This window comes from Capricornis sumatraensis, chromosome 13, assembly GCF_032405125.1.
Source record: "Capricornis sumatraensis isolate serow.1 chromosome 13, serow.2, whole genome shotgun sequence".
Classification (NCBI taxonomy): Eukaryota; Metazoa; Chordata; class Mammalia; order Artiodactyla; family Bovidae; genus Capricornis; species Capricornis sumatraensis.
The window spans coordinates 48,462,566-48,489,927 of NC_091081.1; the positions used below are offsets into that span (position 1 = coordinate 48,462,566).

General features: G+C 46.8%; 1 protein-coding gene across 1 annotated transcript in view; it reads left to right on the forward strand.

The window, feature by feature from the left end:
* Positions 1–838: 838 nt before the first annotated feature.
* GABRR2 (gamma-aminobutyric acid type A receptor subunit rho2) overlaps positions 839–27,362 on the forward strand; it is a 39,190-nt gene continuing 12,666 nt past the window's right edge. Inside the window, exons 1-2 of the mRNA XM_068985143.1 lie at positions 839–1,023; positions 9,759–9,865. Of these exons, the coding sequence (XP_068841244.1) occupies positions 839–1,023; positions 9,759–9,865 (292 nt within the window). The remainder of the gene's footprint in view (positions 1,024–9,758; positions 9,866–27,362) is intronic.

Genomic DNA, 27,362 nt, shown 5'->3' on the forward strand with positions numbered 1-27,362 from the left:
AGCTTGGAGTCTTAATCACCTGGGAAGTCCCCAGGAAGTAGTTCTTAAACATTTTCTTTGGTTGAGTAGATGAAACAACCATGTGTATCTTTGCACTTCTAATGTTCGTAATTCCATATTCCGGATAGGGATCAAGCCTCACTGATGGTGACATTATACCTTTTAGGATGAAAGATCAGCATTAGTTTAGTGTTCCTGCTAGGAAGATGAACTTACATAATCACCAATTCTCCTTTGGTTTATGCTTTCTTTAAAAATCAAAATGCATTTTATGCTTTGATAAGAATGAAGAAAAAAAAAAGGATATGTATTTGGGGAAAAAAAACAAGCACCCTTGTCCACAGGCAAAGCCCAGGCTCTTAGCTCAAGGAATAAAGCAAGCCTATGGAAACAGGTCAATCTCGTGTTTGCTCAGCATTTCCTGGGCACAGTCAGGCGCTCATCTCTGTGTCCACAAGTCCTTCCTGCAAATCCACTCAGAATCCAACCTGCTCCCTGGTGCATGTGACAGACTGGTTTTATGTCACCAGCGAGATGGATTAATGATCTCAGCAAAAAGCTGGCATGTTCAAGAGATTTAATTTCTTTTTTTTATGTAACAGTTTTAACCAAAGCTCTACTAGGACACAGCGGAAGCTGAGTTTCACAGGAGAACCAACTTACTAATAGCCAATCACTAAGTAGCAGGGAGGGCAAAGCCTTGCTGTTGGTGTCACGACAGCCCAAAGGGGTGGGAAGTGGGTTGGCACAAGCCTCAGTATCAATATTAGATTGGGAAACTCAGCCAGGCCAGCCATGCCCTCCTCGCAGCACCGGCTCAAGGCAGCAGACCGACTCAATGGTTAAGCCTGGGGGTATCTGCCCTGCTGCAGGTCCCTGGAAGGCAGCTTGCAGCATCACAGACATTCACAGGATGCCTTATTTTCCAAGACTCATTTTGTTCTTGTTTTGCTTGATGGTTCTTGTGGAGAGCAGAAAGCCCAAGAGGAGGAGAGGGACAGGGCCGCTGGAAACCAAGCCAAGGTAAAGCCGTGGGCAGGATGGGGGGAAGGTGGCTGGGGGTGGCAGCTGCACTCTGTGGGACAGCTTCTGGGAGGGCTGGGGGTTAGATCGTCCGTCCTACTGGAATCTCTTCCAGTCAGAGGGAGATGAGCACAGCCTCTCACTGGGCACAAATACACTATCGTGTCACCAGTAGTGAGTGACCAGGCTGGGCCTTTCATTCGGATGTTTGTGTTCCTTCAAAGCCTTCTGATTTAAGGCAGGTAGCTGAAGACTTAGTGGGTAAAGCATCTTTGTACTTCTCAGATTGTGCTGCTTTGATTCTCGGGATTACATCCTGTAGGGACCATAAATGGCTTGCTAAGCAATTACCTCAACAATTTTTTTTGAGGGGAACGGTATATAGGAATTTAGTTTGAATTCTGAAGAAAACATGTAACTGGGAGTTATTTTCTTTAAATTATTTGATTGGTAACAATTTTATAATGGTTTCGAGTATCATTTCACTGTTTTGAATCTTAGGAAAGGGGTTTGAAATTGGCTAGCTTAACAGAAATACTTGTGTGGACAACAGAGAAGGCAATTTTGTGATGTAAGGGAAACATTTCCAAGAAAAACTGGTTAGGCCCAGAATGTGCACTCATTATCACAAATCAAGTTCCTTACTGTGTGTTTTGAACTGATATACCAAGCACAATACTCTAGGTCTGTTCAGCACAAAGGAAAGATCAAGCAGCCAAGATATCCACACCACGTGTGAGATGTTACACACCTGTTTTCCATCCTACTAGGCACTGCGTGAACTAGTGATTATGAATACAAGCTAATAACTTGAGGTACATTTTCTAAGCCAGTGGTCTCCTTTTTAAAAAAATTTTTTTTCGTCACATCAGCTTTCAGGATCTTAGTTTCCCAACCAGGGGTTGAACCTGGGCCCTTGGCAGTGAGATCACAGAGTCCTAAACACTGGACTACTAGGGCACTCCCTAGTTTCCCTTCCTAATCATGTACCACTATCAGTGACAATTTTTTCAAACTGTACCTCCAGTGCGTGTGTGTGTGTGTGTATGTGTGTATGTATGTATATATGTGCACAAATTGCATACATGTACTATTATAAATATGTGTATTAAATTAAAGCTTGATAGGTTTGTTTTTAAATAAAAATTAATTGTAAATAAGAGTTACAGTCTCTACTTCCTGCAACCCAGTGGACTATCTTGAGCCCTCCACGTGTGCCCCTACGTTAGAGACCGCTGCTCTGGGAGACGTGAAGACTCTGTGGAGTCTAATACCACTCAGTCAGAAAGCACCCAGATACAGACTGACCAGGATGATGGCAAAGAAGCAGCACTCTCGAGGGCTCATCCTGGTTACATGTAATCTCAGGATCCTAGGCTGTTGAACTGGCAGGAACCTCAGAGGTCACTGGATCCAGCAGTTCCCCTGAGTTCTAATTCTGTACATGTGAATAGGTGTTGTATGAAAAAGAGGCTCCAGGGTCAAAGAAGCTTGGGAAATCCTGGTTTAGACCATTTTAAACAGGTACTTTTACTATGTAAATAGACATTGTGTATTTGAAGAGGGGGATAAATTACACAGAGGTTATAAAAAAAAACAAACACTTTTTTTGGACTATCTTGGGGGTTTCATATTTCACAGAGAACACATGGGGAAACACTGCCTCATTTTACAGAGGCCAAGACGTCAGCCTGAGTAACTCATGCAGTTGTTAGTGGCTTGTCGGGACCAGATCCTAGGACCCTGACTTACTCAGGTTGGAAGGAAAGTTTTATCTGAACCTGTCTATTCTCTCCAGTGGTGCTGGGTTCAGCATGAGCCCCTCTGGGACCCTCAGGGATTCCACTCTGCAACCTGGGCAATTACAGCATCTCTGTCCCTCCTCAGAAGACCCACAGTCTCATTCCCAGACACCTGCTTGAGCTTGTGGACAGACTGAATTTGTTTAAAAATTTTTTTTAAACTGTAGTATAGTTGATTTTCAGTATTATATTAGTTTCAGGTATAGAGCAAAGTGATTCAAAAGTTTTATAGCTTATACTCCATTTATAGATACTATAAAATATTGGCTATATTCTCTGTGCTGTACAATATATCCTTATTTACTTTATACATAGTAGTTTGTACCTCTTATGCCCCTACCCCTCTCTCACCCCTTCCCCTTCCCTCTCCCCACTCCTAATCACTAATTTGTTCTCTAAATCTGAGTCTATTTTTTTTGTTATATTCACTAGTTTGTTTTATTTTTTAGATTTTGCATATAAGTGATATCATACAGTATTTGTCTTTCTCTTATTAATGTTTCACTTAGCATAATATCCTCCTTTATTCCAACTTCTCCCTGCCCTTTTGCAATTCCTGTTGTTGCAAATGGCAAAATTTCATTCTTCTTTTTATGACTGAGTACTGTTCCATTGTAATATATACCACGTCTTCTTAACTCATTTGTTACGGACACTGAGGTTGCTTCCACATCTTGGCCATTGTAAACAATGCTGCTATGAACATTGGGGTGCATGTATCTTTTCAAATTAGTGTTTTTGGTTTCTTCCACCCAGAGTGGAACTGCTGGATCATATGGTAATTCTAGTTTTAATTTTTTGAGGAAACTTCATACTGTTTATTGATGAATTAAATCTGACCCTTAGGAATGAGAACTTGAAATCTATCCCATAAGGTGGTCATGTGGGTGAAAAGATGAACATACATCATTCAAAGAATATAAAATAATTATTGAGCAGAAACCAGAAGAAACAATAGAGAAAAGTCATATCAGGAAACATGGTTCCAGGCCTTTCTGCAATCCACCAGGGTGTGTGCACACTCAGACAATCACAGAGCTACGTCTGTGTGTGAAAAATTTCAGCCAAATATTTGACAAGAAAGTACTTTCATTATTGACACAAGAGTTAAGCTATACTGATAAATAGGAATGAAATGACCTGACACTTTCTCCTTATAGTCTTAGAGCATTTCATCTCTGTGGAATAGCTCCTCTTAGATGTCCTGTTCACACAGACACACAGACACACACAGATATACCCCACACCACATACCGCACACTTGGTCTCACATACAGTCATACATTCACATGTAACACATATGGTCACACTCACATATACAGCCACACAGGGACCTCTTTTAACCTGTCAGCCTTCCCTGTGTCACTCTAGCCAACATACCCTCACAAAACAATTATTCTGTCCAGCTGCAGCTTTTTCAAAACCTCTTCCAGTTTTCTGACCCTTTGTGTCCCTTTTTACTGACTCACTGCCAAGTGAGCCTGTTTGCTCTTGGCTCTCTGTTTTGTTCTGTTCTTCTGGCCTCTTAGCCTCCCAGCTTTATTCCAACTTCTTCCCATCCTGCTGCCTCAGGTGGCCCCCCAACCACATGACTGCTTCCCTGCCAAGAGAGGCCCTTCTCTCTTGAGATCTGAAAATACAACAAGACCTGGGAGTTTGGGCTGTCCTGATCACACTGTCTGGCCTCTCCTGGTCCCAAAGCACGGGGCCCCTTTCATCTTTCCTCCCCACTTGCTGCCCCCTTGCTTCTGCCTGCACTTGACCACCCTTCTCTCTGCATCATGGCTCCAAGGCTGGACCCAGGAACCCTTCTCTCTCTCTCCCCAGTGACCCTCCCTCTCCCCAGAGGTCTGTGGGGTTGGGAAGTCAGGGAAAACCAGATTGGAGACCTGCTTCTGCTGCTTGCTGTCTGTGTGGCCATGTTTCCTGATCTTTCTGAACCTCATTTCTCCAAATAGAATGATGGGGTGACTGCAGCTTGGGGCCTGTGAAAGGAGGGGTGACTCAAGGGGGTGTGGTCGTTATGATTGCTGTTAGTATTGCAGCAAATAACCCTCAAAACGATGGCACTCGCCCTGCTTCTCAAGGTGCAGTGAACACATTTTTCTGCTCTCCCCCTTTCACTGGATTTGAGGTTCTGTGAAGATTCCCAGCCTCGCAGCTGGGGCCCAACATACTGCCCCTGGAGTCTGAGGTGGGAGGGCTCGGGCATTCGAAATCGGGTGGGCACCCATTGTGAAGGATGGATGCAGGGCATCCTGCTCACACAAACAGCCCAAGCCTCGGGGTATCAGTGGCCCGAGTTATCAAATGACTGGACCTTTAAGAAAAATTCCAGGTCCTCTGAATGGCACTGGGATGTCAATCTCCCTCTCCCCAGCATGTTGGCATGTGAGGACTTCCGCTGCCCTAATCCTCCCCTCCAAACAGAGAAACTGTGCTGACCCGGAGGGATTTGCTCCCTGCAAGGCAGGGAGGGCAGCGAGCCGGCTGCCCTTACAATTTAATGTCCGTGATGGGCTAAGCCCTCAGGCTGAGCTCTGCCTCCCACCATCCTGGGATGTCTTTGCTGAGGCTTCTGAACAGCTCCCCAGGGGCTGCCACGCAGGGAACCATGCCTGGTCCTGCTCAGCTTCTTGGGGAAGAGACCCAAGAGGGCGGCAGGTCCTTGAAATGACCTCTCTGTGACCACACAAGCTTCTAGGGAACTGACTGAGGTCCTACCTTCCAACTAAAGGACAGGAAGAGACCACTGGCCTCTCCTCAGAGCTTGCAGCTGCAGCTGCCTTGTCCAAAAGCAAATCTGATCAAGACTTCTTGCTCCAGCACCCTTCCATGTTTTCCCTCAGCCTTTGGTTAGAGATAAAATTCTTCACAGCATCTTCAAGGCTCTCCCTGGCTGAGCTCTGCAACCTCAGTCTGTCCATTTCATCCTCACCCCTCCTACCCTTTCTCCAGTTTCATACAATGGTCCACCCATCCTTCAGCTGGGTTACCTTGCGCTTAGAAGTTCTCAAACTGTGGACATGTTGAGTTGAAAAGCCTATAGGATACCCAGCTGGGAATAACCAGTTAGTAGGATACAAAGGTCCAGGGCAAGGGACATAGATCTCGGAATCATCAGTAAGTGAATGCCAGTTAAAGCCATTGCCAGAGAGAGTGTTGAAAGGGAGAGAAGGTGGCTGAGACAGGGCCCTGAGGAAACTGGCATGAAACGAAGGGGCTGAGGAGGGAGAAAAACTGCAGTGGAGGTGGGAGGAGGACCAAGCGCCCTGTCCCGGAAGACGAGGTTTCCAGCAGAGGCTGGCCCTCCCCGACCTTCGGCAAGGGCACCTGCAGGGCCTCGGCTCAGGCACGAGTGGGGAAGAAGCACTTGGGACTGAGGAAGTGGCTGCAGCTCTTTGGGAAAGTGATTTACTTATTGGGAGGAGGGAGAGATGATTTTTTAAACAAAGAAATGTTCAAATGAGAGTATAACTACCACCACAGCGCCACCTTCACTTTCCAGTGAATTTTGCATGAGGAGGTTGTGGGGTCTGGACAGATCTTCTTCTTTGTTTTGGTTCAAGGTGAGAGAGACTAGAATTCAGTTTGAATGCTGATGAGAATTAGCAGGGAGAAGGGGAGAAGGGGAGGAAGTTGGGCCAGGGTGTTTGAGGGCAGAGTTCAAAGGGCTCCAGGAGAAGGAGGGTCAGGCACCTCTGCTGAGACCCCAGGGACCTCCAGAACCTACAAGGCCAAAGGAAGTGAAAACACTGCTACTGCTCCTGCTTTCTGAGTTGCCGCCACCCTGTTTGCACTTTCTACCTGGTGTCTCGCAGGCGTTTGGAAATCAAGATGGCTCCTAAGAATCTGATGCACCATCATCTCCACAAACATGCCACTCCCCCAGTTTTTATCTTAGTGAATGTTTGCACCATTCACCCAGGTGCTCGTCATAAACCTGGGCCATCCTTGCCTCTCTGTTTCCCCCATCCCCATCCCCAAGCCATCAGCAAGGTCTTTCTGCCTCCCTGAAATCTGATCACTTCTCTACACCCTCACCACTCCCTGCCCTAACCCAGGTAGCATGTTCTCTCAGCAAAAGCCTTCTGATGGTTTCCTGCTGCTTCTCTGCCCTTCCACCATCTCTTCTACCTGAGTGATCGTCTCAGGTATTAATCCAGACCTTGTGACTCCCCTGCTCAGAATTCCCGTGAGCTTCCCCTCTCAGTGTCATACGTCTGAGGGCCTCAGACCTAGCCCCTGGCCTTGTCTCCCACCTCCTTTCTTACTGCTTTCCTCCTCCTCAGACCCACTGGTCTTCTTACTGTTCCACACACAAGACTCACCTCAGGACATTTGCGCTTGCTGGTCCCTCTCTCAGGATGCACTTCTTCAGCCCCTCTCACAGCTCACCTTCCCTCCAGGGCTCACAAGGCTTCCTTGACCACCCTCTACCCTGACCCATCTCTCTCTTCTTCCTTACTCTGGCTTATTATATCTTTATGGCACTTACTTTCTGAAGTCATATTCTTTCTCTCTCCATTTGTTTACCATCTATTTATCAGCTCTGTAAGGGGAATGAGTGTCTGTCCTCCCATGACTTGAGTGAGGAGTCTTTGGACAGAGTAAATGCTCCATAGGAATGTGCTGAGAAAATAAATTTTAGTCCAGGAATCAAAGAATCGTGCAACGAGAGAGCAGGATGGCTGTCCATATTGTCCAGACAAAGACATTTTCCTCTGCCTTGCTAGGTTCTTCTGGTTGGTGTAGGTAAAATTGACATGAGAGAACTTAACAGGAGAAGATCAAACAAAGGTTCAATAATCTGTATCCATGGGAGAGACACAGGAAAAATGAGTAATTCTCCCAAATGGCCAAGCCCTCACATTAAATACCATCTTTAGCTAAAGACAAAGGAGGATGTTGGAGGTAGTGGTTTAGGACTTCAGTCAGGAGGAAGGTAATTCACATGAAGATGGAAAAAGAAATGTTTGGTAAAGCAATGGTGTGCCAGGCTGTGCAGACAGTGGGACATGGTGGATGCTGATCTCCAGGCCCTGCAGAGTTTCTCCACCACCCCTACCCTCTATTCTTTGCAGACATCTCTGGTGACAGCTCTATTCCAGGAACAGACCCTCTGTGCAAATTCTTTTAGGCATGCTGCATGCTAAGTCACTTCAATTGTGACTTGGCGACCCCATCAACTGCAGCCCGCCAGGCTCTTCTGTCCATGGGATATTCTAGACAAGAATACTGGAGTGGGTTGCCATTTCCTTGATCTCCCATCAAATAATACCATCTGGGCAGAGCTGAGAGAATGAAATTTAAGGATTTCATAGGAAGATGTCTCAAAGAACAGGATCCCGAGACAGGGAATGTGTCACTCTCCTCTTACAGAATTTAAACAGGAAATATGCTTGTTTCTCTAAAAAGTCAATGAAGTGTGATAAGAACACAGAGAGTAAATAGGGGTGTATATAAATGAATAATAGACATTCAAAAAAAAGTCTCTCCCTTGATTTCTAAAATCTTTCAATAATCTAACACATTACAGATAGTATTATAGTAACACTGATTTCTTATAAGATTATTTCCTTCCATCAAGAATTAAATCTCAGGGAGTTTCCTGGTGGCCTAGTGGTGAGGATTCTGGGTTTTCACTGCTGGGGCCCACTTTCCATCCCTATTGGGGAACTTTAAGATCCTATAAGCATCACAGTATGGCCAAAAAAAAAAAAAAAAAGAATTAAAACTCACATTCCATCAGACCCAAATGTTCAAATAACGGGCTTGCTTGCACTCCTTCCTTCCTCTCCATTTTATTCTCCCTCTCTCATCATGCTTCCTGTTTAATGATCATCCTGTAAGTAGAATATTGCTTTGGAATATTTGGAACTTGACTGCTTTAGGGTTATGTGTGGTTGTGGTGGGAAAAAAGATATGGAAAGAATGAGTGTGAGTGAGGAGAGAATCACTCCTTCGTCCTCTGGGTTAAAGGAAGGACAGCAAAGTGGGGTCTGCCATCCTGGGCTCCAGCCCCCCTCCCTCACCACCTGGCTGGATGGTTCGAGCAGTTCTGTGCCCAGCTGTGGCCTCCATGACCGCTGGCTGTGAACGGTCTGTTCTCCCGAGGGTTGAGGCTCTCTCCGCTTTTGTAGACAGCTGCCAACTGGACGGACATGAGGAATATCAGGTCTGGCTAGGATCAAACTAGCCTGTTAAAACTTTATTTGTCTCAGAATTTTACTTATCACAAAACCAATATTATAACAACATTGAAGAAATTTTTGTAAGTTAATTAATTTATTTAATTAATTCTTGGCTGCACTGGGTCTTGGCCGCTGCAAGCATGCTTTCTCTAATTGCAGCAAGCAGGTAGATCTCTCCCTTAAGCCTCATTGCGGTGGCTTCTCTTGTTGTTGAGCACTGCCTCTGGGACGTGGGCTTTCATAGTTGTGGCACATGGGCTTAGTTGCTCTGCAGCATGTGGGATCTTCCCGGATCAGGATATGTTCCTGCATTAGTAGGCAGATTCTTAACCACTGGACCACCAGGGAAATTCCTAAAGAAATATTTCAAAAGAAAAAAAAAAACCCACCATAAACCGTTCAACCGAAGCATTGGTCATCTAATCATGACTTTTGGCGAGACAATTAGGAGCTTGCCAAGGTAGAATGGGGTCCTGTCTGCGGGGGATCTGTTTTAGAAGCCTCTGGAAGGGCCAGGTCCTCAGGTCAGCCTGTTGGTGAGGGCCTGGGGTGCTGGGGGCAAGCAGGGATAGGGGAGCAAGGATCGTTTATCTCTCAACCTCCCTTCAGGGGAGAAAGAGACAGTAAGATGGGGGAAAAGTGTCTTAACAGGTAGGTCCTGCAGAAAGTAATCTCCCCAAATCATTTTACACAATGCCTTGGTGGGAGGATGGAAAAAGTTTCTTGCCTGTCTTTGCAGTCACCTGTATAAGAAGAACCCTGATATGACCAAAATCCGACATGGAAAACCTCAGCCGCTTCTCAGAGTGGATGACCACGATTTCACCATGAGGCCTGCCTTTGGAGGTAAGATGTGACCACGATTTCACCATGAGGCCTGCCTTTGGAGGTAAGATGTGTGCCCCCTACCTTCAGCCCTTTGGGGCCTGATCCCAGGACAGCCCTCTGCTGCTGTTCCATCAGGTTCCCTCAGGCACAGCCCTCCTCCCCGGGGGCCTTGAGTTTCCCAGTCATGGTCAGCAAAGCCCAACTCAGTAATTATCCCCTGGAGCAAAGCGATGGAAGGAAGTGAGTGTTGAGAAGAGGCGTTGGGACGATGAAGCTGTTTACATTCTTAAAGGCCTAGCCCTGCTGCTGCCAACTTGCCTTTCTTAAAAGAATAAGAGCAGGTGGGAAGTTTTGCACAGAAAATGACTCTGTTCTCTGCCGCCCCTTGCCTGGCTGGGGATTTGGGTTTCTGAGGGGGGCCACCTGCTTGACCATGCAGCAACCATTTAACCCCTTGCAGGAACTTCCCTGGTGGTCCAGTGGTTAAGACTCCACACTCCCAGGGCAGAGGGAGTGGGCTCAGTCCCTGGTTGGGAAGCTAAGATCCCGTATGCTGCATAATGTGGCAAAAAAAAAAAAACAAAAAAGATGTTAAAAAAAGAAAACCCAAAAAACAATTTAACCCCTTGCAAAGGCCCCTTGCAGACTTGACCCCAAAAGAGTTTCCCTGCTCTTGGGGGTACAGCAGGGGTGGCATGGATGGTGGCTGCCCTTCTCAGGACCTGGAGAAAAATGCAACAGGGAGAGAGGAGCCTGGACAGGGGCGAGCCATCTGCACCGACAAGGCAGGGGGAAGGATGGGACTCACAGGTTGCATGAGACACAGGCTCAGGCACCCCTTGTGCAGATGGGGAAACTGAGGCCCAGAGCATGGCAGCTGACGCACCCTGGCCAGAGAGACCCTGGCAGGCTTGTCTCTACTCCCCTTTAGCTTGCTCTTGAACTTCTCTCAGGTGCCAGCGTCCTCCTGGACCAGCAGGAAGGAGCAGGAGTGACTTGTGAGCAAGCCACCGACCCTCTGCTTGTGGTTTGTGAAGTGGGGGGAGTAATCCCTCCATCTGTGGGGGCTGTCAGGATTAAACAAGATGATGTATGTAAAGCCCCCGGCACCTACAGGTTCACAGCCCCTTAGAAAAAGCCAGCTGTCAGGCCTCCCTCTTGTGTGACTGTGAGGGGATTAGGATGTTAATCTATCCCAGGGGCCTTTGCATTTTCAAAGCCTCTCACTCAGTTCCCTGAGCTCTGACACCTGCCAAGCAGGAAGATAAAGCAGGCGACAAATGACAGTCCCTGCCTCTTCTTCCTGCTGGGACAGAAAGCTGCTCAGCCAGGCATTCAGCTGCCCTCGACGGCTTTCTCTGGGTAATGCCACCAGAGAATTTCATGAACTTCAGTAACATTTTCCTGAGTAAGTAGCTCTAAAATTAGCTGGATGTGCTCCAGGAGGTCCAAGCGAGATGATATCCTATAAGCAGAAATCTCCTCTTTGTTTTTCTTCTAGAGCAGGGGTCCCCAGCCTCTAGGATCTAATGCCTGATGATCTGAGGTGGAGCTGATGGCATAATAATAGAAATGAAGTGCACAATAAATGTAATGTACTTGAATCATCCAGAAACCTCCCCTGTCCGTGGAAAAATTATCTTCCATGAAACCAGTATCTGATGCCAAGGGGGCTGGGGACCGCTGTTCTGGAGGATGAGCTAAGATGCAGAGGGTCAGCAGGTGACTGGGACAAGGTTGCCAAACAATAGCATTAACGCCAACGAACGATTCTTGGTGACTTCTGTGCCTGGCACCATTCTAATCAGGGCACTTACAGACATCATCTTACTTCAGTCCTTGCAACTCCATGAAGTAGACCATAATTATGAAGTAGATATTGTTATGCCCAGATGAGGAACGTGAGGTATGGAGAGGTGAGCTGACTGGCCCACGTCACACAGCTGCTGACCCACCCTCCTGAGTGGGTCTCTTTCTTGCCTCCTTTGACCTATGTGTCCTCCAGTGCTAGGCAATTAAGCAGAGTAGGTATAGGGTTTAGAGCTCACAAACAATACTCCTAGGGGGCCTCTACAAAGATTTTATTTTAAAATCAGAAGGAAAAAATAAAATTTTAGGTAGAATAAAATATTAATATATAGTACTAATATAGTCATCTTTATACCAATACTTTTTAAAATGTTTTATCTGGTGGAAGGGTCCATGAAGGCAAGAGTCCAGGGTCCTCAAAAGTCATAGTGTAGCCTTTCGGCAGAACACAGTTCTGTGGGGCAGCTGCGTGTGTCTGGGTGTGAGTGACCTTCTGAATAACGCCTTGTAACTTTCTCATGGAGGCTGTCGTTGCTGGCAGGAGCCTGAGCTATCAACTGGTCAGGACCTTCAGTTTGCAGAAGAGCCTGGGCTCCAGAGGGTTAAGTGATGAGCACAGAACAACTAGGGGCAAAACTTGGGTTTCTTCTGTGATGTCAGATGCAAAAGTGAAAGCCTCATAAAACCACCCTCCTCCTCTGGGAGAAAGCCAGGAGCTAGCTCTCAGGACCAGCGAGTGAAATCCTGCCACATTCTCAGAAAACTCAGCTCTGAGGAGAATCATCCAACAGGCTGCAGCCCCAGTCAGGGTGCTCCTTCCTCAAGCCACGTTCGGGCAGCAAATTTGGCTTCCTGTATTCTGGTCCCTGCAAGTGCTGGGCCCATCAGCTGGACTCCCCCAGAGTATGAAGGATCAGGACAGACCCCTGCCCTGCCCAAGTAAGCCTCTGAGGCTGGGAAAGGCCCTGGTTTCACGGAGAGCTGCTGGAGAAAGAGGTGTCACCTCCAGCAGGTGCGATAAGACCCTTACACATCAGCTGTCACCATCTCAGTCACCAAGGCAAAGGGTGGGAGCTGCTCCTCCTTGCTCCCAACCCCCTCCGCCAGGGCAGCTGGTCCTTGGGCCTCCTTTTCTTCCCTGCAGGGCTATCCCGGATGTCTAGACGGTACTTGGATGAAGTAGGACTAGGGGAACTCACGGTGAGGCACACATATATGATCTCAGAAATAGCTTTGCAGCTGGAGGGGTCCTGACCAAGCAGTCTGGGTGGGGTCACCACAGGAGAGGGCTTCCCACTGCCCAAGGTTCCAATGATTGTCACAATCCACGGTCCCTGGAGGCTCTGTGGATGGTTTAGAGCCCAGAAGCTGTCTCTGCCTGTGCTCTGGAGGGACTCCACCCAGCCCCTCACTCCTGGGCAGGAGTGTGGCTGCTGGTGGGTGTTACTCTGAGGAAGGAGGCTGACAGACAGCACATAGGTGACTCTGTGCAAGTAATAGTAAGCCTGCCTTCTTTGGGAGCAGCCCTGTGCCAGGCCCCCAGTCCAAAGCAAAGCCTGGGCCCAAATTGCCCTAATGCAGGTCCAGCCTAACACACCTCCCACTTAGCACTTAGCCCCACTTACTCAGCAGGCCACACCCACAGGGTACCCTTCAACAATTATGGGGTAGGTATTTCCATCCCTGCCTTCTCTTTCTAACTTGTGTCTCGAATAGGGGCTTCCTTGTGGACTGATATTTAAAAATACCTGATAGAGAGGAATTTGCCTAAGGCTAGATACCCCTTGGATGACCTTTTCAGTCTGGAAAAAGAAAAGATTAAAAATCTAGCAGCTTCCTAATAATCCCAGGGATCAGTTGAAACAAAAATATCTTGTCTAAGCTCCCAGCTGCCTGGTTCGGTAGTGTGTCCTGGTTAGGAGAACCCGCAGAAAAAGTGATATGCTCTTTTGTAAATTACATTTTAATTTTTAAAAAATCAAGTGTAAAACACCCAGAACATATAACTTACCATCTCAGCCATCTGAAGCATATAGTTCAGGGGCCAAAGCACATTCACGTTGTTGTCCAGCTATCACCAGCATCCATGTTTAGAGCTTTTTCATCTTCCCAAACCGAAGCTCCATTAAACAATAACTGTCTACTCCCTGCTTCCCCCTGTCCCTGAGGACCACCATTCTACTTTCAGCCTCTGAATCTGACTGCTCTAGGCACCTCGTGTAAGTAGAATTATACAGTGCTTGTCTTTTTGTGACTGGCTGATTCACTCAGTGTTGTCTTCAAGGCTCATCCATGTTGTAATGTGTGACAGGATTCCTTTCTTTTTTAAGGCCAAACATAGTCCATCTTATGAATATATCACATCTTGCTTACCCATGTATCTGTCATCGGACATTTGGATTACTCCTTTCTTTTGGGTATTAGGAAAAAAGCTTCCATGAACATGTGTGTACAACATCTGTTCAAGGCCCTGTTTTCAATTTGGGGGTTAATATACCCAGAAGTGGAATTGCTGAAACCCATGGTAGTTCTATGTTTAATTTTTGGAGGGACTCTCATACTTTTTTCACATCAGCAGCTTCTCACACATCACACATTCTCACACAGCAACTACATCATTTCACCTGTTCACCAGCACAATGCTGATTCTTTAAAAAAATTTTTTTGCCAAGTGGCGTGTGAGAACTCAGTTCTCTGATCAGGGATTAAACACACACGCCTTGCAGTGGATGTGTGGTCTTAAGCACTGGACCAGCACAGAAGTCCCACATGGTGCTGGTTTTCAATTCAAACTGTAGAAGTGGGGGCCTTCCCAGGTGGCGCTAGTGGTAACGAGGTCTGCCTCGCAATGCAGGAGGCTAAAGAGACGTGGGTTTCATCCCTGAGTTAATTCTTTTGAACTAAACCCAAGGAGTTTGTCAGGATGGTGGGCAAGTAGCCACAAAGTAGGTTAGGTCCTCCAACCAAAATACTTTCATTTTCATTCTTAAGACAAATATGGTGTTTTTTGGAGCTGATTTGTATGAAGCAGGGTCGGTGGCACTTGGGGGCCCAGCAGTAAGCAGTGCAGCCGCAGTCCTTGGAGTGTTAATGCTCTGGTCGGGGAGACCAGTGTTAATGAAGTCTTCACATCAAGTCGTGAAATTACAGAGAACTGCTGGAAGGACAGAGAAGCCGTAGGGTGGGTGCAACAGGGCTGGTTTTGGGCACCAGGGGAGGGCTGCCTCCAGGAGTTCGGGAGGAGGAAGGCCAAGGAGCCACCCTTGTTGGACAAGACATGGGTTCAGTCACTTCGCTTGGCATTCCTGGCATGCCAGAATGTCATCCCAAGAAGTGACATCCCAAGAGGCTGTCTACAGGTGAAACAGAAATGACTCATGCAGTCACGTATTACAGAAGCAATGGAGGGCATCTCTGCTGATGGAGGGGGAGTTAAGTGGTCAGTTCTGTCCAGAGAATCAGATGCCTTCATTCAAGAGGTGATGCTCGTAATGAGGAAAAATGCGCGGGGTCTGAGCCCAGTGGGTGGAGAAAGGAAGAAGGGGCCAAGGTGAAGGGTGCTCATGGATAACAGGAGCATGGCAGTGGAATGCAAGCAGCGTGTGTGTGTGTGTGTGTGTGTGTGTGTGTGTGTGTAGGCGGTGCACCTGGGTGTCCATAGGCACGTGCCAGGTGCTGCTGTGGGTGGAAATAGGGCCGTTCAGAGCTGGGCCATTCTCCCTGTCCCATCTTGGGCCAGCCAGAGCTTCCAGAAGCCTGGGTCCAAGGTTGGGGTTGGCCTTCTGGGTTGACATGAAGGTGTATTGGTCAAAGCAGTAGGACAGGATATATAGCATTTAGCAGTTTCTTAGCTTGACTTGTAACCTTTAGGTATTCAAGCATGTGGCATCTGGATCTCTGATAATGCTCCTGCCTAGGGGGTGGTTTTGTACATGTGGATGCTGCCCTTAGTGGTCAGCTGCCCACACGGAGTAGGGTGGAGTCTTGATCTGGAGGGGCCGTGTCTGGGCAGGCTGAGATTGAGTGAGTCTGGAAAGAAGGAGTCAGGGGGCCCAGCCTGTGATCAGGGGCAGGTCGGGGCAATGGCTGGGCCTGTAGTACAACCTACTTCCTCCATATCATTTCTAGAGCACAGGAGAACTCTTTCCTGTGCTATACCCAAACAACAAAGGGCTGAATGTAGCAGACATTGGTTCCCACGCTTCCTTGAGATAATTGCAAATCTCATGCTTCTGGCCTTCATTTAGTGAACCTGCCAATGTTCTGTAGCTCTTTCTCCAGCTCTTCAGGCAGTGGGCTCTGGGGCCCTTGCTGATTTTGTTCCCCTCCCTCCTGCCCTTTCTCCCCCTCCTGATCAATCAAGTTGAATCATGCATCATTACAGTGTCTCTCAGATCTGCCCATCCCTCCCCACTCCACCCCCTCACACCACGTTGCTCAGCCCCTTGTTGCAGAGTGGAAAAATCTTAGACGTTACAATGGTTGTGGCCCTCCAAAGCTCCACCTCCCTGAAAAAATCTTATTCTTTGGCATTTAAGTGTAAATGAATTCATAAACTGAAATCAATTAAATTTTCTCTTTAGTGGATGATAATGATAAGAAGGCTGGACGCCCTGCTGACACCCACACCATGGCCCTCACACTACCCCTTGTCACCAAATTCACCTCCTGGAAACATCTGTTCCTGGCGCTGCTCCCTCGGAAACTTCAGGGAGTGCCATCTTCTACGGGATGAAGTACGGCCCCTGCCTCTCCCCTCTGAGTCCCAAGAACTTCCAGGGTCTGGCCAACTGCCTCCCCGGCTCACCTCCCCTGGTGGAAGTGAGCTACCTCACGAACTACCTCACCTCTCACCTCTCCTGTCTTAGAAGGCTCTCTGTTCCTCACATCCCTGCAGAGTCTGCTACGAGCATCACTCCACGGTGGCCCCCGGGCCATCCTGCTGCATCCGATGGCCCATCCCTGCCCAGAGCCCCAGGTTGATGCCTTTCCTCTAACATGAAAGATCTCTTGGCTATTTGGAACTGTATTGAAACTGCCCAACTCAGATTGGGACCTGAACCCACTGTCTTTAAATTGAAATCACACCCCTGTTCTCAAGGCTGACTGAATCTCAGGTCCTCAATATCTCGTTGCAGAAAGAATTCAGTGAGAGACAAAGTGATGGGTAAGAAGTGGATTTGTTTAGACACACATGCAGAATATGATCCATCTCGAAAGGAGACAGTGATAATGGCAGGAACACAGTTCACAGAGCATAGGCCATCTCAGAAGGTGACAGTCCCCAAAATATGGGGTGAGTAGATTTTATGGGCAGGGTAATTTCATAGGCTAATGAGTGGGAGGACAGGATTATTCCAACTGTTTTGGAAAAGGTGTGGAAATTTCCAGGAATTGGGCCACCACCCACTTTTTGGCCTTTTATGGTCAGCCTTGGAACTATCATAGCGCTGGTGGGAGTGTCATTTAGCTAATGTATTACAGTGAGTATATGGTGCAGCTCAAGGCCCACTAGAAGTCAAATCTTCTGCCACGTTGGACCTAGTTGGTTCTAACCAATTTTTGTCGGGTCTTCAACAGTTATGTCATTCTTTTAAAGATTGTGCCCTGCCCTCTTCCCTCCTGTTTCAATAAGACCTTTTACTTCTTTGAAATCATCACACAGACTCATTCTTTCACTCACTTATTGATTAATTAATTTTTTCACAGCATTGTGGTTAAGAACATGGGCTGTAGAATTCAGGTGTCTGGCTATTCACTCCTATGTAACCAGCTACCCTGGCTGTGACCTTTAGGTCATAGGCTATTCTGCTCACAAATCAGGTTGTGTTCAGCGGGTCAGTTCTCAAGGGAATGCAGTCAGATGGTGGCAGCGGGTGGCACTGTCCAGGAGGAAAGTCTCTTCTACCCTTCTAGGTTCTTCTGGCTGGTCTAAGAATTAAGTTGACGTGAGATTGATTCACCAGAGAAAGTCAAACAAGTTTAGTAAACTCTACTGTGGGAACAGGCCCTCTGTGTAAATTATATAAGGCAGTTTGTGTGTGTGTGTGTGTGTGTTAGTCACTCAGTCATGTCCAGCTCTTTGCAACCCCATGCACTGTAACCTGCCAGGCTCCTCTGTCCATGGAATTCTCCAGGCAAGGATGCTGAAGTGGGTAACCAGTTCCTTCTCCAGGGGATCTTCCCAACCCAGGGATCAAATCTGAGTCTCCTCCATTACAGGTGGATTCTTTACCATCTGAGCCACCAGGAAAGCCAAGGCAGTTAGGTGGAAAGTCAAAATTTCTTCCTGAGTCTTTCCGGCTTCGATTGTTTTCAGCTCAAAATAATGCATATGCCAAAGAGACATTGTGGGCTGGCAAGTTTTGCTCCTCTGCAGGGTCATCTCAAAAGTGTCTTCCTTCTCATGTCTGGTGCCCAGGGTGGAAAGATGTCAAAGCTAGGCCTGGGACAGGACTGTCTGTGGATACCAGTTGCATGTCCTACAATTTAATTTGGTTCTAACACTACCTAGGGCTTCCTTGGTGGCTCAAGAGGTAAAGAAGCTCCCTGCCATGCAGGAGACTTGCAGGAGAAGCAAGTTCACTTCCTGGCTTGGGAAGATCCCCTGGAGAAGGGCATGGTAACCCATCCAGTATTCTTGCTTGGTAAATTTCATGGACGGTGGAGCCTGGTGGGCTGCAGTCCATGGGGTTGCAAAAGAGTCACATACAACTGAATGACTAAACAACAATGACAACAACAAGGGTTAGCACAGACTCCACAGGTTAAGGGCTCTGTCCCACAGACATCAATCATCAGACCCACTTCAGACATCAATCAGAAGAACTCGGTCCCCAGTTATCTATACTTCTCTCCGACGTGGCCGCAAAACTGGAGTTCCCACAACCCCCTGCTAATTTGCCAGAATCGCTTGTAGAGTCAAGGAACACATTATTTATTATCTCCAGTTTATTATAAAGATCGTTATAAAAGATACAGAGGGACAGAGGATGAGGCAGGGCATAGGGTGAGAACTGGAAGGGTCCTGAGCTCAGGAGCCTCTGTCCCGTGCAGTTGGGGTGTACCATCTTCCCTGAAGTGTTCACCAGGAATCTCACTGAATCTGACTGTTTAGGGGTTTTATGGAGGTTCCATTGTGTGTAGACATGATTGATGTTCTTATTGCCCACTGCTGGTTAACTCAAGCTCCAGGCCCTCCCTTCCCCAGAAGTTGGGGAGTTGGGCTGAAAGTTCCAACCATCTAATCACCTGGTTGTTTCCTTAATAACCAGCCCCCATCCTGAAACTGAGAGCTAACCGAGAGTCACCGCTCTAGCTGAAACTCAGGTGTGGTTTGTTATGAACAACAAAAGAACACCCCTTTTACCCCTATCACTTAGGAAGCTACAAGAGTTTCAGGAGCTCTGTGCCAGGAACTGGGGCTGAAAACCAAATAAATATTTCTTAATATATCATAATATCCCAGCTGCTGTCACTTCGCAAGGTTACTTCCTAGTTATATCTCCAGGTGGAGTGTCTCCAATGTGATGCCTTCCTAGGGACTTTCCAGGGTAATTCAGACACATGATCTTCATCTGGTATACTCTCGCTCCACCCCTATTTAAGGAGCCCTCTGTGTGGGTCACCCAGACTGTGAACGGAGACCCTCTTGAATGCTTTACTCTGTGGCCTTCTTCCTAGGAGGGGTTCAAGTCCTGGATTTCCAAGCCACAGGACTCTGGCCACCAAGGCCCCCAAATGTCACTCAGCTGGTCGAGTTGAGGCCCATGGAGCCAGCTCAAAGCAAGGGTCTGCCTCTTTTTGGAGCTGTGGCCTCTTCCCCTGAATGCTTCTTGGACCTCCCCGGCCACTTCCCCAGAGGGTGGTGTGGTCTATGCTTCACTGTTATGGCGAGCAGGTTGGAGAGCCAAAGCTGGGCAGGAAGTCGGCCTTCTGGGGCTCCAGCATCCTTCTTCCCTCAGAGGAGACCCCTCTGACTCCTTGGCAGTGTCCTTGGCCCTCACCTTCTGGAGCACAAACCCTGGCTTACACCCACACCCCGTTCCTGTTACCAAACTGAACTTGAGTCCACTCACAGTGAAGCTAGTTTACTGATGCTGGTTGTTGTGAAAGGCAGCTTGCACTCCAAAGACCTGCCTTCCCCACTTGCTTTGGAAGGGTGTTTAAAGGCAGGCATTTGGAGTAAGGGTTGCAGCTTGTGCAACTTTCTTCTGTTTGGTAGTTAGTGAGGTAACATGAAAATGCTTTGGAAATCTTAAAGTCAGCCTTCTGGTTCCAACCAGTCTGCATGCATCACCATCCTCCACTTGGGTAGAGGCCTTAGTTTCTGTAGAACAACTCAAACATATGGGTCAGATAATTATATATATCCTGTGAAGAGGAACTAGGACTCTCTTTTTTTTAAAAGATCAGTTCAGTTCAATTGCTCAGTCATGTCCGACTCTTTGTGATCCATGGACTGCAGCACGCCGGGCCTCCCTGTGCATCACCAACCCTCGGAGCTTGCTCAAACTCAAGTCCACTGAGTCGGTGATGCCATACAACCATCTCATCCTCTGTCATCCCTTTTTCTTCCTGCCCACAATCTTTGACAGCATCAGAGTCTTTTCAAATGAGTCAGTTCTTCGCATCAGGTGACCAAAGTATTGTAGTTTCAGCTTCAGCATCACTCCTTCCAATGAATAGTCAGGACTGATTTCCTTTAGGATACACTGGTTGGATCTCCTTGCAGTCCAAGGGACTCTCAAGAGTCTTCTCCAACACCACAGTTCAAAAATATCATGCGTCTTTTAATTTCATGGTTGCAGTCACAATCTGCAGTGATTTTGGAGCCCAAAAAGAGAAAGTCTGCCACTGTTTCCACTGTTTCTCCATCTATTTGCCATGAAGTGATGGGACCAGATGCCATGATCTTAGTTTTCTGAATGTTGTGTTTTAAGCCAACTTTTTCACTCTCCTCTTTCACTTTCTCAAGAGGCTCTTTAGTTCTTTGCTTTCTGCCATAAGGGTGGTATCATCTGCATATCTCAGGTTATTGATATTTCTCCCAGCAGTCTTGATTCCAGCTTGTGCTTCATCCAGCCCAGCATTTTGCATGATGTACTCTGCATAGAAGTTAAATAAGCAGGGTGACAATATACAGCCTTGATGTACTCCTTTCCTGATTTGGAACCAGTCTGTTGTTCCATGTCTGGTTCTAAGTGTTGCTTCTTGACCTGCATATAGATTTCTCAGTATGCAGGTAAGGTATTCTGGTATTCCCATCTCTTTAAGAATTTTCCACAGTTTGTTGTGATCCACACAGATATTTAAATATATAAATAAAGGTATAAATAAAGATATTTATCTTTATTTTGGCTGTGCTGCACAGCTCAAGGACACCCAGTTTCCTGACCAGGGGTCAGACCCAGGTCCTAACAATTAAAACGCTGGGGCCTAACCGCTGGACCACCAGGGAAGTCCCAGGGCTCTGCTTTATTGATGAACTATTGTTTAAACTATCATTACTTTTCTTGCTTAACTTCTTTTCCTTCATTTCTGAATTCTTTCATTTCCCTAATTGGTAATTTCTTGAGTCTCCTCTTTAGAACTCTAAGAAGCCCTCGGAGAATAAAGTCTTTTTCTACAAAAATAGAAACTGGGCACATAGTGGGGCTATTATACCCAAGAAGATCCTGTTCAGCTTCAGTTTTTACTTCTCTTTGACATTCTTCTGTACTGAAGGGAACAAAGGCGGAACAAGAAAGGGAACAAAGTTTTGGATAGAGAGGGTAATCATAAATTCAGCAGGGGGACTCAGTTTCATCCTTCCCCTAAAATTAACCTTCTTTTCCTAGCCTCTTCCTCAGAAAGCCTTTTTTCTACAATCCCCTCTGGGCATTCTCACTCCTCTGCTCCCTGACCTCACCTGCGCCCGGTGACCGATGAAGTCACTATGCACCTGAAGGCTGTTAAATTTAAGAACTTGGTTTGATATCCAGTGGAGACTCCTTCCAGACTTTAACAACCAAAGTGTCAGAGTTTGGTCAGAGATCGGAACCAGGATGGACAAAGAGTCGTCAGTTTTTATTTTTTTAAGCTTGGCTACGCTGGGTCATTACTGTGGCACGTGGGCTCTCTGGTTGTAGTGCTTGCGCTCCAGAGGTTATGGGTCTAGTTGCACTGTGGCATATGGGGTCTTAGTTCCCTGACCAGGGATGGAACCTATATCCTCTGCATTGGAAGATGGATTCTTAACCACTGGATGCCAGGAAAGTACCAAGAGTCATCAGCTTTAAGAGGCGAGTTGGCTGTGGGAGGGACTGAGTGTCTACAGAGAAGAGAAGGGGCCAGGCAAGAGCTGTGTCAGAGAGATGGAAAAGGAAGGGGGTTTCTACTAAGCAGAGTGATCATGGGAGAGAGGTCAGGGAGCCAAGCAAGGCTTAGGAAAAAAGACTCCTCAGCTCAGCAAGTGCAATGGGGGAAGGAAGGCATGGTTGAGCAGGAAGTGGAGACAGCTGGTGGAAATAGCACAGTGGAAGAGTGGAAAACAAGAGGAAAATGGTGACCAGGACGTGGGACACTATAAAACCTCACTCCTGGAGTTTCATTAAAGGTCAGTTGTCCAGTGTCCTCAAACGTGACTATGGATCAGCATCATTCCAGGACTTGTGGTGTCTCTGGGGCAGGAGACTCAGGGTGGGAGCCAAGAATTGCATCGCTAAGTGCCTGGTGATGCTGATGCTGGTTTGTGGAAGGGAGAGCCTTGATCTAGTCCAGCCTCCACTCCCCCACCCCACGTGGATGGTTAATGCCTGCCATATGGCACTGCTGTACAGGGGCAGTGCTCACCATGAAAAAAGTCAGGTCTGTTTTCAAACCAAAATGCTTGATTATATTCACCAACATGAGAAAGAGTTTCAACTTAACTCAGTCTTCAAATTAACTCAGACTTTCTAAGAAGCTCTCAAGGAACGGGAAGGGCCATGGAGGAGAAAGTCAAGCCATGCAATCTGCATTGATGAAATTTTCATCAAGTGTATTCATCCATGTTGTTGAATGTTAATGTAATATTTCATTCTAAGAATATACCATAATGTATTTTTCCTATTCTGTAGATAGGTCATGAGGTTTACATAGCTTCCATTTTGCTGGATAATGTCTTCTAAGGTGATTGTACCAATTTGCACCCACCACTGGCAATGTAGGAGGTTCCTCCTGTCACTCTATATCCTTATCAACACTTAGTGTAGTTGCTCTTTCATATGAGCCTGATCTGTTGGGTGACAGTATCATTATTTCATTGTGGTTCTAAGGGAAATATTAACGCAACTGTGTACTTTCTCATATCTATTGGTTGTTCTTTTGTTAAATGCCTATTCAAATCTCTTGCGCCTTTTTGTACCGGATTATATGATTTTTTCTTAATGAACTCTTAGGAGTTATTTTTATATTCTATATATGAGCCCTTTGCCAGTCACATGTACTGTGAATATCTTCCACTCAGTAGCTTATTTTTACTTTCTCCATGGTGTCTTTAATAAATAAGAGTTCTTGATTTTTTTTGATCAGAATTTTTCATTGACCTACAACATGTATACAGAAAAGTACACAAATCATAACTGTTCAGCTTAGTAAATTATCAAAAAGTGAACACATTCTTGCAACCAGCACCTTGACCAAGAAACAGAATTTGCAGAACTCCAGAAGTCTCCTTCTCTCCACCGTAGCCAACCATTGTCCTAGCTTCTAACACCAAAGGATTCGTTTTGCCATGAGTTTTCTTAAGGGTAGTGCTTTTTATGTCTGGATAAAGAAGATCATTACTATCCTGCTATTTGTGGTTTTGCCTCTTATCTTTGAATCCACAGTCCACTTGGAGTTGTTCTGCACATTGCACGATTTTCATATATATGTTGTCTCAGCATTAGTTACCCACTCCAGTGTTCTTGCCTGGAGAATCCCAGAGATGGGGGAGCCTGGTGGGCTGCTGTCTATGGGGTCGCAGAGTCAGACATGACTGAAGCAACTTAGCAGCAGCAGCAGCAGCATTAGTTATTGAAAATACTATTCCCTCTCCAATGATCTGCTGCTGCTGCTAAGTCACTTCAGTCGTGTTTGACTCTGTGTAACCCCATAGACGGCAGCCCACCAGGCTCCCCCGTCCCTGGGATTCTCCAGGCAAGAACACTGGAGTGGGTTGCCATTTCCTTCTCCAGTGCATGAAAGTGAAAAGTGAAAGTGAAGTCGCCCTGTCGTGTCCGACTCTTAGCGACCTCCCGGACTGTAGCCTACCAGGTTCCTCCGTCAATGGGATTTCCCAGGAAAGAGTACTGGAGTGGGGTGTCATTGCCTTCTCCAATGGATGAAAGTGAAAGTGAAGTTGCTCGGTCGTGTCTGACGCCTCGCGACCCATGGACTGCAGCCCACCAGGCTCCTCTATCCATGGGATTTTCCAGGCAAGAGTACTGCAGTGGGGTGCCATTGCCTTCTCTGCCAATGATCTGCAGTGGTATCTAAAGTCAAGTGTCTGTAAGTGTGTGTGTGTTTCTGGAGTCTCCACTCTGTTCCATTTATTCATTTGTCCATTTTTATACTGGTACTTCACCTTTTCTTTTTAAAAAATTTTTGACCGTACCACATGGCACATGGGCTCTTAGTTCCCCCATCAGGGATCAAACCTGAAGGCCCTGCATTGCAAGACCAGAATCCTAACCACCAGAGTCCTAGTACTTCACTTCTGAATTACCGTATTTTTCTAGCAAATCCTGATATCTGGTAGAACAAATCCTCCCACCCTTTTTTCCTTCAAGAAGAACTCTTATTGGAACTTTGAATTTCCTAATAATCTCTTTGTCAAGTTCCACAAGAAAACCAAATGGGATTTTGATTATAATTGCATTGAGTCTATAGTTTAATATGGAGTAATTAATATCTTTGGGCTTCCCTGGTGGCTCAGACAGTAAAGAATCTGCCTGCAGTGTGGGAGATCCAGGTTTTATCTGTGGGTTGGGAAGATTCCCTAGAGAAGGGAATGGCAACCCACTCCAGTATTCTTGCCTAGAAAATTCCATGGACAGAGGAGCTTGCTGGGCTGCTGTCCATGGGATCTCAAAGAGTCAGACATAGCTGAGCAACTAACACACACAGTTCAGTTCAGTTCAGTCGCTCAGTTGTGTCTGACTCTTTGCAAGCCCATGAATCGCAGCACACCAGGCCTCCCTGTCCATCACCAACTCCCAGAGTCTACCCAAACTCATGTCCATTGAGTCGGTGATGCCATCCAACCATCTCATCCTCTGTTGTCCCCTTCTCCTCCTGCCCTCAATCTTTCCCAACATCAGGGACTCATTTCAAATGAGTCAGCTCTTTGCATCAGGTGCCTAAAGTATTGGAGTTTCAGCTTCAGCATCAGTCCTTCCAATGAATATTCAGGGCTGATTTCCTTTAGGATGGACTGGTTGGATCTCCTTGCAGTCCAAGGGACTCTCAAGGGTCTTCTCCAACACCACAGTTCAAAAGCATCAATTCTTTGGCGCTCAGCTTTCTTTATAGTCCAACTCTCACATCCATACATGGCCACTGGAAAAACCATAGCCTTGACTAGATGGACCTTTGTTGGCAAAGTAAACACACAAACACACAATTAATATCTTTATAATATTGAATCTTCCAAATCAGGAAAATTATTTTTCCTTTACTTAGGTCTTCTTTCATTTCTCTCAGTACTTCATAGCTTTCTTTATAGAAGACATTCGGATATTTTGTTAAATTTATTTCTATGTACCTATTCCTAAATATTTTTAAAAAATATTTATTTATTCGGCTGTGCCAGATTTTAGTTGCAGCATGTGCATCTTCAATCTTCTTAAACCTGAAAAACCCACATCAGTGTTCTGGAGCCAAGACATGAATGCCTAGTTGACTTCACTAGACTATTTTCTTTCTAACTCTTATAGGGCTTCAGTTCAGTTCAGTTCAGTCACTCAGTCATGTCCGACTCTTTGCGACCCCATGAATCAAAGCACGCCAGGCCTCCCTGTCCATCACCAACTCCCAGAGTTCACTTAGACTCATGTCTATAGAATCAGTGATGCCATCCAGCCATCTCATCCTCTGTTGTCCCCTTCTCCTCCTGCCCTCAATCCCTCCCAGCATCAGAGTCTTTTCCAATGAGTCAACTCTTCGCATGAGGTGGCCAAAGTACTGGAGTTTCAGCTTCAGCATCATTCCTTCCAAAGAAATCCCAGGGCTGATCTCCTTCAGAATGGACTGGTTGGATTTCCTTGCAGTCCAAGGGACTCTCAAGAGTCTTCTCCAACACCACAGTTCAAAAGCATCAATTCTTCAGTGCTCAGCCTTCTTCACAGTCCAACTCTCACATCCATACATGACCACAGGAAAGAACCATAGCCTTGACTAGACGGACCTTAGTCGGCAAAGTAATGTCTCTGCTTTTTAATATGGTATCTAGGTTGGTCATAACTTTTCTGCCAAGGAGTAAGCGTTTTTTAATTTCATGGCTGCAGTCACCATCTGCAGTGATTTTGGAGCCCCAAAAAATAAAGTCTGACACTGTTTCCACTGTTTCCCCATCTATTTCCCATGAAGTGATGAGCTTAGTCCTACTAAAAACATAAAATTGTTCACGGAAGAAGGAGAAAGGCCAGTAATTTGGAAGATTTTCTCAAAAATCAGGTTGGGAAGGGTGACAAAATGGAGCACTCAGGAGAACTTGGGGATGGAGTGTTAGCCTTGGGCTGCTGGGCCGATCAATGGCCAAGATGACCTTCACTGCCCTGGGACCAAGGGAGGCAGAGTTGTTGGTCCCATTCAAGCTTGGGGGTGCGAGTCCCTGAACACAGCTCTGGAGCCTCCTGAATACACAGATAGTTTCCAACGGCCCAGGATCCTTGACACCTGCCCTGCCCTCCCGTATGGGCAACACCTCATAGCTTTGAATTCACCCTCCCAGGCTTTATCAACTTTCTCTCCAAAGAACGACTGGAGCTACAGAGGGCAAGGCAGGCCCTGGGGACAGAGAGACACAGTAGCAGGCACCAAGCAAGCTGACGTATTTTATCTGGAAATTGTCCAGCCACTGGTCAAACACTGTACTCATTATCTGAAAACCAGGGCACAGGGAAGTGGGTCCAAAGAGGGTGATGGCTCTACTATTTCTGCTGTTTGGCTTTTGGGACGACCGGGCATTACAGGCTATGTGGTGCTCTATAGAAAGGGGACACGGGAAAGGGGATAAGGGCTCAAGGGAGGGTGAAGAGCTCTGGCCCTGGGCTGTTTTAATGTCTCAGGGGTAAAGGAGATCCAGAGGACAAGGAATTAAACAGCCCTGCTTCCCACGGTGATACTGGGAGCACACGGCCCGGTACAGGGGTCTAGGTGCTGGGAGGGGGGACCCTGGGCAGGCTGCCGGCAGACCCTTCCTCATGTTGCAATTCCCTCAGGAGAGAAAGGCCAGCAGTCAGCCCTGAGGAGGGGGCCTCTCCCTCACACTGGCCATTCCACTCTACCTGGAGCCTGGAATAAGAAACGACTGGCTGTCAGAGCAGTGATCTTTCATGGGGCCTGACCTGAGCCATCAGTTGAAAGCACAGGAAAATAAAAAGGTCAGCTTAAGACCCAATTAATCTGGGAGGGGAAAAGCAAAAATAAAAAGTGGGAATTCCCTGGCAGTCCAGTGGTTAGAACTCAGTGCTTTCACTGC